Source organism: Polypterus senegalus, chromosome 10, assembly GCF_016835505.1.
Source record: "Polypterus senegalus isolate Bchr_013 chromosome 10, ASM1683550v1, whole genome shotgun sequence".
Classification (NCBI taxonomy): Eukaryota; Metazoa; Chordata; class Cladistia; order Polypteriformes; family Polypteridae; genus Polypterus; species Polypterus senegalus.
This window is the reverse complement of record NC_053163.1, coordinates 87,537,966-87,551,263: the sequence shown is the minus strand read 5'-3', so window position 1 is coordinate 87,551,263 and position 13,298 is coordinate 87,537,966. Positions and strand designations below refer to the sequence as shown.

The following is a 13,298-nucleotide window of genomic DNA, read 5'->3' as shown; positions in this document are numbered from 1 at the left end:
AACTTTTAAGCCCAGTGGATCAAGTTTATTTCTAATACCCTCTCTATATCCATTTTTGCCAGTAACTAAGATTTCTGTTTTCTTCTTATTTAGTTTGAGAAAATTACTACTCATCCATTCAGAAACACCACTAAGATATTGGATCAGTACGAACTAAGAGAATCGGGATCATCAGGCGCTATTGATAAATATAGTTGTGTGTTGTCAGCATAACTGTGGTAGCTCACGTTATGCCATGAGATAGTCTGACCTAGTGGAAGCATGTAAATCGAAAAGAGCAGTGGACCCAGGATAGAGCCTTGTGGAACACCATATAGAATATCTTGTGTCTCTGAAGTATAATTACCACAACTAACAAAGAATTTTCTACCTGTTATGTAAGACTCAAACCAATTTAAGAAACTGCCAAAGATGCTCACTCACTCACTTATATTTATAAGAATATTGGGATCAATGGTATCAACACTTGCTATGTACATTATAGTTTACAAAATGCCACTCTAGGCAACCACCCAGTTTGCCTATACTGTAGGGATGGCTCTAACTAAACAGAAACTAGTTGAATTGTTTTCTTTATGTAATTATCTCTTAAACCAATTGTAATGATATCCCTATATACTGTACAATAATATATTATATTTATCTATTAGAAAAAAAAAAAAATCAGTTGACTGATTTGACCAATTTGAGTATTATAATATAAATATGTACAATATAATTATGGTTATTATACTTGTTAAAATCACATTGTAGCAAAAATAAATCTTGCATCTATCTACTATCTATTTAATTCTACTTAGTTAAGAATATCTTGTAAGACTGTAATTTAAAGCACATGAAACTTTTATACTTGTGTTTATACTTACATATTAAGTAAAGATTTACTATTTATATGTAACAGAATATATATACACATACATATATATAGTGAAAATAGTTGACGAAGAACCACAGAAAGTGTTGAGGAACCAGTGGGCCCCTGTTACATGCAGGTTTGTTGATGGAAATGTGGCTAAAGAAAATAGCCTGCAAGTGTGCCAAAATAGTGAAAACAAAGATGTGATCCTTAGCAGCCTGTTTCAGAGGCTGGGAGTCAACAGATTGACTATTACCTTCCAGACAAAGGTGGTTTTATGTTGGTCTTAATGACTTTGACCTGGAGGCTTCCGGAAGACTCTCCCTTGAAAGGCAGGCGGAAGTGCACCCACTCTTGACCCTGGATGGTGTTGCTTACCTTGAGGATGCCTCCTAATCACACATGCCAGACAATATATATTGTCAGTACAAAATCAATGCAATATATATATATATATATATATATATATATATATATATATATATATATATATATATATTATAATAATAATTCTTTGCATTTATATAGCGCTTTTCTCACTACTCAAAGTGCTCAGCAATTGCAGGTTAAGGGCCTTGCTCAAGGGCCCAACAGAGCAGAGTCCCTATTGGCATTTACGAGATTGGATTCAGCTACCTTTCCGATTGCCAGTGCAGATCCCTAGCCTCAGAGCCTTGGCACCTGTGTGATATACAGTATATATACGTGTGACATATGTGTATTTTGCTTTAAGAACAAAGTCAGGAAAAAAAAAAAACAACCATTAAAAAAGCTTTGAGAGTGTGCCCTTGGTTAGGTACACATTAACGTCCTAAATCTTATTACAATATATAAGTGTTATGCCTCTCCGATACAAAAAGAATAGTAAAATTTTGTTCATTGCTCCAAAAGTATTGCATGCACAGATAGACTGATGGGATGGCAATAACATAAACACTTTTATTTGGGTTTTTTTTTCCATCAAGAAAATGTTCTAGAAGTGGTTGAAGTACCAAGTATACCACAGGATTATCTTTTTACTCTCCAGTATTATTTTCACTGAAATGAGAAATGAATTTCCTATTGTTAAGTCTTTCTTCTTCTTACTACTGATATTATATAATGTAATGTTATTTTACTGCAGAAACTAATTACATTTGTTTGTCTTCTTATAGGTAAATGGCAGTGATGGCATGTACAAATATGAAGAAATTATTCTGGAAAGGGTAGGTTGTTATTTTGTTGTATTTTCTTCAGGATCAATATAATTCTGCATTAAAGAATCCAGGGGGCTAATTCTGTAAGAGTGGCTTGCTGGGTGTCTGTTGTCACTAGATGGCACTAAGCCATGTAATTTGTTTTACATATTTTGAAATGTGACACCTTTTTTGACTGTTAAACCAGCTGTTATATGAATCACTGACATTATTTAGGCTCACTTTGTGAATGTATTGCTAATGTCATAGTGAAAAGGTAATGTTTTTTTATGAACTGAATGGAAGTCCTGGAGCACCAAGGAAATTCTGCTAAACTCCAGAACATTAGCTAAAAAGAACGACATTTAAGAGAGGTGAAATACAACAGTTTCTTTTAGTAGAATTCCTCACAGTTGGCTGTGTTGGAAGGAAAAACTCTGAATTTCTGCAAGCTGTTATGCTATTGCATGTGGTACAGTAGGTTCCCACTCATTTCTGCAGGTTACAGATTTTTATTACTGCTACAGATTCTTGGAAGCCAAGCTTTGCACATGAACTTCTCAGTAAATCCTACATCTTACACCTTCTGTGACAGTCTCTGTGAATGTTATTTCAATGTGTTACCATTCTGTACAATAGTCATATCTATATCCTTTAAACCTCCACCACACAAAATCTGAGCTTGGTGTGGTCAGGCAATAAAACTTATATGTAATGTAACGGTCATGTAATGGTCTCTGGTTTTAACTACAACTCTGATTTAGCTAATGGGTAATGAATACCATGAGATTTGAGCAGTTGGATTTTACTGAGCAAGTGCAGTTCTTGAAGCAGATGGTTTCAAATAAGGATGAAGAGAACATTTTTACAAAATTAAAAACCAATAAAAGTCTTGGGCCGAACCATCTCAGTGGAAGGCTCTTGAACTTTTGTGCACAGCAGGTCAGTTCCATTTTTTTGTTGTTTTTGGTGGTGGGTCAGTGATGATTTAGGGAGGCATATCCATGGAGGGCACACAGACCACCACAGGCTAGACAAGGGCACCTTGAGCCATTAGGTATTGAGATTAAATCCTTGGACCCATTGTCAGACCCTATGCTGGTGCAGTGGGCCTTGGGTTCCTCCTGATGCACGACAATGTGGCGAGAGTATGCAGGCAGTTCCTGGAGGATGAAGGAATTGATACCACTGACTGGCCCCCACGTTCACCTGACCTAAATCCAACAGAACTCCTCTGGGATGTTATGTTTCAGTCCATCTGACTTCGCCAGGTTGCACCTCTGACTGTCCAGGAGCTCAGTGATGCCCTGGTCTAGATCTTGGAGGAGATCCCCCAGGACATCATCTGTCGTCTTATTAAGTGCATGCCCTGACATTGTCAGGCATGCACACAAGCATGTGGGGGCCATACAAACTACTGAGTACGATTTGGAGTTGCTGCAATGAAATTTCTGCAAAACAGACTAGCCTGCTGCATCATTTTTTCACTTTGATTTTCGGGGTGTCTTTGAATTCAGCCCTCTGTAGGTCAATAATTTTCATTTCCATTAAACAATGTGGCATCCGTTCATTCCTAACACATGTGACAGATAGGGGCGCTGTCGTCCCCTTGAACCCTCAGATCAGACACCAGACACCAGATAAAAGTCCAAAAGTTGACTTTATTATAATTAATAAGTGTACAAAGCACCCTACACTCCACAATACTCATCCAATAACCAATAAATACAATAAAAAATAATCCTCCACTCCCCCAGACGCTTTGCCACCCTTCCTCCCGACTCAGCTCAACCCTAGGATCTCCCACAGCCCTTTATATACTGTAATCCTTGACCCGGAAGTGCTTCTGATCCCTCAGTCCATGTGATTTCCTAGCACTTCCGGGTCAGATCAAAACTCTTCTTTTCATCCCGGAAGTACGTCATTTCTTCTGTCGCTGTGACTAAGACGTACTTCTGGGTTAGAGGTAAAATAAGTCTCCGAGCCTCCCTGCAGCGTCCCCTGGCGGCCCCGACGTTATCCAGCAGGGCTGTACAGGAAAACTCCAATGTCCATAATGCCCTGCTGGAATTCGGGGCATCTCCATGTCGCAGGGATGGCTCCCTCTGGCGGCCTGGGGGTATTGACTGGGATGAATGTCCGACCATAATCCACACACATTACCCAGTCCATATCAGTATAGATATTCAGGAGGATTTTTTTTTCACATTGATAAAAATTGATCAACAAATAAATCAATTTGATTTTGATTAATATGTTAATAGTGACTATAAAATTTGCTGGTATATAAAATAATGTCAATTTTAGTAAGAGTAAATTGCCAGTACATAGCCTTTTATCATGCTAAATTAGTTTATAATAGGAAAATAAAGTATATTTATGTGCAATAGAGGAGGTGAAATATTGCATTATCTTTTATAACATAAGCAGCAATCATGCTAGAAAAACATTTTTGCTAAGGTTGTGGAAATTCTAACACATTCTTTGAAACTACATACTGATTTCCCATGAAATTTAAAAACAAAAAAGAAAAGGTGGCAAGTATTCACCTATAATAACTCCTGTCTTAAAAATTGCCCTGTATCCCATTTTTAATTGCATACACTTTTGATTTTAAATGAAAGACCACACACAGTTACTTATTTATACTGCATATAAAATAACATTTCAATTATTCATACATCAGTTCAAAAACACATACAGCATTCTATATATGTATGTCTAATTAAGAGTTGTAAATGATGAAAATTAAGTAAAATCTTAGTCACGGAAAATGGGACTGTCACAGATGGCAAAGTTCTTGTTCGGCTAGGATGCCTCTCTATGGACCGGGGGAGCAAGACTGGTCAGGACAGCGCCTCTCCTGGAACGCTAGATGGCACACCCCTTGGGTTGCATCAGTGCCACTGGCATGGGATTTTGGAACTCAGCCTGTAGGGCACTGCAGTGGTTCCTGAGCACATGTGGGCGGTTCTCCACCACACCCGGAAGTGCAGCTGGAAGTGGGTCATCAAACACCTGGAGCACTTCCGGGTGGGCTATTAAAGGAGCCAGCAGCCACCACTCCAGGAGCCAGAGTTGGGTGGGGGGAGACAAAGCTTGCCGGATAGGAGGGAGGAGATAAAAAGAAGAAGTATTGTGATGATTGTGCTATTGTGTGGATTGGGACTGTGTTGTGTCTGTGGGAACGGGGAAGGCAATGCCCACAGGTGAAGAAAAATTAAACATTTATTTGTTTTATAAGTGTGCCTCTCGTGTCTGTCTGTGTCGGGTCAGGTGCTGGTATAGCGCTGTTGTCACAGGGACATTAAAAAGTTAAATACACTCTTACCATAGCTTAGAATTAGGACACAAGTTTTACTTGAACAGAATATTGCTCACTGACAAGAGCTTCAGAACTCTGCATCTTTGCTCCAGTTTGCCCCCACAAAACCTGAAGGCTCGTCCAGGGATGCACTAGATACCTGGATGGAAAGAACCTGGCATGTCAGCTTACTAAGAGCTGGAAACCCTAAACCGCTGAAGAACATTTTTTGTCCCGAAGAGTCTTTTGTGTCCAGTTTTATTCTTAAATAGTTAGTTATCGCTGACTTCAAAGACATTGGCCCATGGCTGGCTGTGGTATCCTACATCCTCCCATTTGTAAGAAGACGTGGAAAGTCACTTTCTTAGCAGATGGCTTATCATTCTTGACTTGAAACACCCAAGTCCAAAATCAAATCTTTGGTTGCATGCATCACAGCCTTTTGTTCATTGTTGGGAAACAAGTTGTTGGAGCTTTGGGCTGAGAAATACTTCTGCTTTGTAGAGCATGTGGATAAGGGTTGCTGCTGAATAATTGGTTGACTGCAGTTCTTTCAGATATCGTGCACAAACGGATGTGACTTCACAGAGTATAAGCTCAGTTATCACCACCTTGCAGTGCTGCTCGTCTCACTGCACATGGAAGTATTATAGTGGTAATGTCTGCAATTGTCTCATCTTTGAACATTTTTAGAAAAGAGACCACGGTTGTGGTGATTCTGTCATACTTCTTATCATCTAGCAGTACTAATGTGATATCATCATACTGCTTTAACACTGAATCCAGCATATCAAAATTAGAGCTCTGTCTTGTCTCCATGAACTGTTTGAATGACTTTGTAAGCTTGCCTTTTTGCTTTTGAAATACCTGACTAACTCTTTTACATCAGCCAGGAGCTGGGCAACTTCAGGTGCTTTCTCCATCACTGCTGGTGCAAATGCAAAAGCACTTAAGAGAATATTGTTAAGAATGTGGACCCTACACGTTTATCTGCTGTAGCCGCGGAAGGTAGCGATCATGATTACTCCTCGGTCAGTAACAGAGACAGCCTTATCTTTTAATTTTTTAATTGGGCTTGCTTCAAACGGGCTTCACAAAAAGCATTCTTTACAACTACGACTGTAGTTCTCATTAATATAATGGATGGTAGCAGATATGAAAGACGTTTTCCAAATGTTTTTGGTTCAAATATCAGTTGCAACAGCACACCCTGTGACAGATAAGGGCTTTCTCGCACCCTTGTACCCTCAGACCACACGTCAGACACCAGGTAAAAGTCCAAATAATTATTATTTATTATAATAATAAGTGCACAAAGCACCCTCTACTCCCAAATACTCCAATAAATAAACAAATCAATAATCCAATCCTCCACTCCCAGACGCTTAGCCACACTGCCTCGCAACTCAGCTCGTCCGTCTGGGATTTCCCACAGTCCTTTATAGTCCTTGACCCGGAAGTGTTTGTCCCTCAGTCCGTGTGACTTTCTATTACTTCTGGGTCAGGTAAAACCTTCTGTTTTTCTTCAGCCCGGAAGTATATCATTTCTTCCGTTCCTGTGACTTGGAAATACTTCCGGGCTGTATGGAAAATATAAATACCTGGGCCTCCCTGCAGGGACTTCTGGTGGCCCCCATGGTATCCAGCAGGGCTGTGTATTATGACTCCACTGTCCATGATTCCCTGCTGGCATTCGGGGCACCTCTATGCTGCAAGGAGGGCTCCATCTAGCGGCCTGGAGGTATTGGCCAGGATGAATGGCCGGGCATATCTCACAACCCGTAATTACTGATGGCTTCTAGCATGTCATCTACAACAAGCCACCTTAAGTTTTGGTCTGGTACTGCACTAGTTGAATACAGCCTTCACCAGATACTGTGTCATAATATCCTTGTTAACAAAGTCCAAACATTTATCCAGCACTCTGCTTTTAGCATTAGTTGCTACTTTTGAAAGATTTGGGAATAATGTCAGTTTAGGTTGACACTTCTTAACCGCATACATAGTGATGCTTTAAGCCTGAGATGCCTGACTGGTGTCCAACTGTATGCTAGCACTTTTATGCATTTATCACAGAAAGCAAATGGTAGTTGGTTACCATCACCATAGATAACAATTGAAAATGACTGTCAAAGGGCAGAATTGCCTTTAATGAGTTTTGCAGTCTAGTACTCTCTCATTTGTAATGCTGTTTCCTTCTCTGTGAATGTAAGGCTGTCTCCGTAAGGCGGCCATCTTGGAAAAGACTGTATTTTGAATGAACATGCATTATTTTAAATTTAATTTGTTTCTGTGGGAATTTCCCCGAGTCTTGCACCCACTCACACATGGGTGCTGACCACCAGTTCCGATTCACAATTCTGAAAATCAGCCCTGTGTCTTAGGTAATTGCATCGGGCCCCGTACCAGACCTCTACATCAAAACTCACGTGAGACCCCTGCTTGCAGATTTGTCGTTAGCTTTTAATACCATCCAGACCCACCTTCTTGCAGAAAAAAAATTATGAAAGGTTTTAATTTGTTTGGCTGATTGATTTTTTAACAGATAGGACTCAAAGAGTGAAAGTCAATAGTTGTCTTTTTGACATGCTGTCTTCATTCATGGGGTCTCCTCAGGACTGTGTTCATTCATCTCGTTTTCACATTCTTTACACTAAAGGTTGATGCTGTAAATCTGAAAACAAGCTCATCCTAAAATGTGCTGATGACTCAATGACTGTAAGCCTACTGAATGAGACTAAAACTAGTCATTCTTAGATGAGTTTGTTAACCAGTGTGATGAACGTTTTCCACACTCAAACTTCACAAAAAATAATGAATTTTAGAAGAACCTCCATTCACTCACAAGAAACAATCATCAGAGACCAGGAAGTGGACATTTTCATTTTCAGTTTCTAATGAAAATAAAGAAGCCACCTACAAAAAGATACAGCTGTGCCTCCATTGTCTATGAAAGCTTACTCTTTTTAGTGTGAGACCTACCGTTATGGCAGTCTTTTCCAAAACTTGTATTGAATCTGTCTTTACTTATGTTCTACAGGCCTGGTGAAGAAATCTTAATGTCTACCACAAAATTAGAATCAATTAAAGTTTGAAATGGAGCAGTAAAATAACAGGGTCTCAACAGTCAAACCTCATTGACATGCAAGTATTATGGAGAGCAGAGTGGATTCTGTCAGACAGGACTCACCCACTGCGTTCTCAGTTTCAGTTGTTGGCATCAGGTCACAGGTTCAAGGCTCCAAGGATAAAACTCAACCGGCTGAAGTACTCGTTCATCATAACTGTTATTAAAGTTCTAAATAAGACCACCACACTCTTAAATCAATTGTATTAATCATTAGCCAAGCCTAAATATTGGTTTAATTTTTATGGGTAATATGTTTGATCTAATGTTTTACCATAACTTCTCACTGCAATATTACACAATTATTTGTACTAAGTTTAGGTTTGTGATGTGTTTTTAATGTTACGTTATGGTCTGCTCACAAACCAGATCTCCCTCTTGGGACAATAAAATTGAATAGAACTAAATTTTTGGCCATAAATTTTAGCCAAAACGGACCTTTGTTTTGTTGTAGAAAAGTAACTATTTTGATAAATGTGCCCCCTAATTTGGCATCCATCTTTTCATGCATAATGGACCCTCAATCTCCAGTGGTCAACCTGTTTGGGCATTTTCATACTTCCAAAAAACAGTCTAAAACCTTAAGTCCCCTTTTGAGTCCACTTCCTGTTTCCGCATCTACTCCATTTGCATGGTCTTCTGGTCGGGAGCAATCAGTTTTTAGATTTGATGAGATTAATTAAAGATGGACACCATTGTCATTAGAGTTACACCATGGCACAGTAGTTAGCGCTTTTACCTCACAGTTACTGAGTCCTGCATTCAAATCCTGGCCCAGAAAGCCTACATGGAGCTTTCACTATCGCTGTACGATGGTGAAGATTCTCCTCTGATTGGTCTTATTTTCATTCCACATCCCAGAGTTGCCAGGTTAGTTTTATTGCTTGTATGAATGATTGTCGGTGAATGCAGTGCCATTCGTTGAAATGGCAACCTCTCTCTTAGTGTCAGTTGCTTCTAGGATAGACCCAGCTCCCTGCACTCCTGGACTGGATAAGCAGCTTAAACAGTGGCTCTTTGTGGCTGTTCTCTTTTGATTGATTTAGTTTTGGCTTTGGTTTTTGACTTTATACTGAACTCTACAGTCTACCCATGACTAAATATGTTAAACGTAATGAACATACAATGCATTTGTGTTCCTCTCAACCTTATACACGAGTGCTGATGAATGTTGACACATTTGAAGAAAATCTCCACTTGAATGTAAACTCGTGACAGAATGTACACATTTTCAAGACAAATACAACATTCTAAGAAAGAACACTACTGTCAGAGAGCCATTTGTTTAAACATAAAGAAGAGACTTATTTTTTTGTTCTGCCTTCATCCTTCATGTGACCTCCAGTAATGGATTACTGCAAAGTGAAGAAAACAAATAGAGAATGAGAAGCTTTTCTCATGTTAAATATATTGGGATGAATGACTGATCGAGTGCATTTCTGCAGTGTGTTTTGATTGTTATTGTTTATTTTGTTATTTTTCTTATTGTTTCTTCTGCATGGCTTCCACTTGTCGTCACTTCCAAGATTGTTCCACTTTTGCAGCAGCATCATGGTGACCATCAAGCTTATGTTTTGCTCGGAACAGCAAGTTGCCTGAACCTTTTTGATTATTGTAAAGATAGGATTGGGAAATGAAAAAAGGTTTTTGTTTTTGGGAAAGGACAAACTTATTGTCCAAGAGACAGGAGGAAAGTCTAAGAATAGAAAAGCAAACAGCCAGCAAACTAATCTTAAGGATAAAACTTATTCAGATACAAAGGAGCAAAGCAGAGAGTCAAAAACAAACTCATCTTCAGGAAGCCCCGACCTTGTAAGTCACAAAGATGTTGGTGTTACGGTGGCGACCAGGCATATGACCAGTAAACAACATGGCTGCAATGGCCAGCAACATCACAAACAACAACACAAACGTCAACAAACTGGCAGTGCAACGACTTCACCAAAATGATGACTAGAAGAATATGTGGAAAGTGATTAGGGGGTCTGTGGTGGGCTGGCACCCTGCCTTGCGCCCTGTGTTGGCTGGGATTGGCTCCAGCAGGCCCCTGTGACCCTGTAGTTAGGATGTAGCGGGTTGGATAATGGATGGAGGGATGATTAGGGGGTTCAGAATAATGTGATTCATGCTGGTTTGTACACACTGCAAGACACAGAGATGCCCACGCTAATACTGGTGTGCGGTGTATATGCACTGGTGCCTGATGTCATGTCTGCCAGGAGTTACTGGAGAAACGGTTGGCTTTTCAGAGCAGCCATAGAGATCCATCTTCTTATGTATTTTATGCTGTTGTTTTGTGCTTCATTATCCTTTGTGTGCTTGTGGTTTTTATTTTTTTAATTGGGTTTTTCCTGCATTGTAGTATTGGTGTTGCTCTGTACTTGTTAGTAGCTAGCTAGTTAGACAAGAACTTCAGCGTGCGTGAAGCAAATCCTTGTGAGCTCTTAGGCAGCACTAGCAAAGTTTATACCACATAGATAACATGCACTTAGGTAGATCAGAAGCTCTGAGTTGTAATTAAGGAAGAAAAAATATGTAGGACCAAACAAAGTAGTATTCCAGAGTCAAAATAACAAAAATGAGTTAAATTATATGCCAAAACTCAAAAAATAAAACCAGGAAATTACAGCCAAAATAATGATAGCAAAGGTGCTAACACTACAGTACTGTATGTTAAATTCTCCAAACCCTCTTTTACTCTAAGTTGGTGTCTATATTGTCACTCCGGTACTCAAATACGTGCTGCATATATACAGTATTTGAAGAGTTATATGATAATGTCCCATAAATATTTATGTGCAGGTACATAATGTTTCACGAATTATAGGTGTAGTAATTTTACCTTTGGTATCAAATATGCAGCTATATAGCCATTCAAGTAGTAACACATTTTTCCACGCCTGGACAACTATGCAATGAATAATTTGTGCAGAAATTTTAATCCTCTGGAAAATCCACCAACAGTTCCCATGTATTCTGTATAAATTACATTTAGATTAAGCTATGAAGGCACCTACATTATACTTTTTGTTACCTGGAATTGTTGTTGGACTTCTTAAAATGATCTACTTGGTAAAGCAGTTGGAAGCAGAGATCAGTTGTGTGATTAGTCTTTCTCTGTATAAAAATGTCAAGTGAAAATGTTTGAAAATCCATCCGTCCATTTACTGAACGAACCCACACAATGCAGTTGTTTAATTGCAGCGGGCCACAGACTTGTTTGGTAGCAGCAGACTCTGGCCAGGGCACCAGTCCATCACAGGACACTTTCTTACACGTACCCACAGTTACAAAGACAGTTTCATAGATCTGAGATTTTAAATAGTCTTCAGGCGCTGTGAGGCAGCAGCACTAACTGCTCCACCACCATGCTACTCTGTAGTAGCTCTTTTTCACCCGCTGATGAGATTTTCTGTGCTACAAAATTGCTTTGCAAGTCAGCCTTCATTGATCTTTGTTTTCTACCCTATAACCCGACCAAATTCCAGTGCCACTGCATTTCAGTGTTGGTATCTTAAAATATTGTAAACTACAAAGCTTTGGTCACATAATATACTCAGCAAAAAAAGAAACGTCCTCTGACTTTCAACTGTTTTTACTTTCAGTAAACTTAATGTGTAAATATTTGTATGAACAGTAAAAGAGTCAACACCATAAGACATAAATTAAAAATGTTTCACAATGTGTCCCTGAATGAAGGGAGGCTCAAAATCAAAAGTACCAGTCAGTATCTGGTGTGGCCACCAGCTGCTTGAAGTACTGCAGTGCATCTCCTCCTCATGGACTGGACCAGATTTGTCAGTTCTTGCTGTGAGATGTTACCCCACTCTTCCACCAAGGCACCTGCAAGTTCCTGGACATTTCTGGGGGGAATGGCCCTAGCCCTCACCCTGCGATCCAACAGGTCCCAGACGTGCTCAATGGGATTGAGATCCGGGCTCTTCCACTGCGAGGATGATCAGCTGTCCTTCCTGTCTCCCTGTAGCGCTGTCTTAGGCGTCTCACAGTGCGGACATGGCAATTTATTGCCCTAGCCACATCAGCAGTCCTCATGCCTCCCTGCAGCATGCCTAATGCACGTTCACGCAGATGAGCAGGGACCCTGGGCATCTTTCTTTGGGTGTTTTTCACAGTCGGTAGACAAGTCTCTTTAGTGTCCTGCGTTTTTAGAACTGTGACCTTAAATGCCTACTTTCTGTAAGCTGTTAAGGTCTCAACGACCATTCCACAGGTGCATGTTAATTAATTGATTATGGTTAATTGAACATGCATGGAAAACATTGTTTAAACTCTTTACAATGAAGATCTGGAAAGTTATTTGGATTTTTAAAACATTATTGTTGAAATACACAGTCCTGGAAAAAGGTGACGTTTCTTTTTTTTCTGAGTATATATTAACCATATTGAAATCTGCTGATCATATTTACTGGGCAGTTTACTTTTATTAGTCAAACACTAAACAGTTTCAATGTTCTGTACTGTTCAACAGACATATAAAAACATTTGGTAATACACTCTGAAAATAGTATGCAGCTAATATCTGTATTTCTTCTGATAACGTAATAATTATTACATAATCTTTTTAACACTGAAACCCAATTAACTGAAAAAGTCACAGCAGACATCACAAGGAAATAATGACATTAGTTTGTTGTTTTATTGGCGTAGCAGGGTGGTACAGCACTGACACTCAAATAAAAACTTTCTTCATTTGCATCTTCTCCTCATGTCAGGCCCGTCTTAACGTATGGGCACAATGGGCCTAACCCTACCAACAGCTCACTACTTTGGCCGGGGGCCTAGGATGCTGTTAGGATGACCCTGCCTCATGTCTGC

At 39.5% G+C, this 13,298-nt stretch overlaps 1 protein-coding gene across 4 annotated transcripts in view; it reads left to right on the top strand.

The window, feature by feature from the left end:
* Window positions 1-13,298, top strand: part of dlg3 (discs, large homolog 3 (Drosophila)) — a 360,488-nt gene that overhangs the window by 221,622 nt on the left and 125,568 nt on the right. For all 4 annotated transcript variants that reach the window (XM_039766116.1, XM_039766118.1, XM_039766117.1 and 1 more), the window contains one exon: window positions 2,011-2,061. In XM_039766116.1, the coding sequence (XP_039622050.1) occupies window positions 2,011-2,061 (51 nt within the window). The remainder of the gene's footprint in view (window positions 1-2,010; window positions 2,062-13,298) is intronic.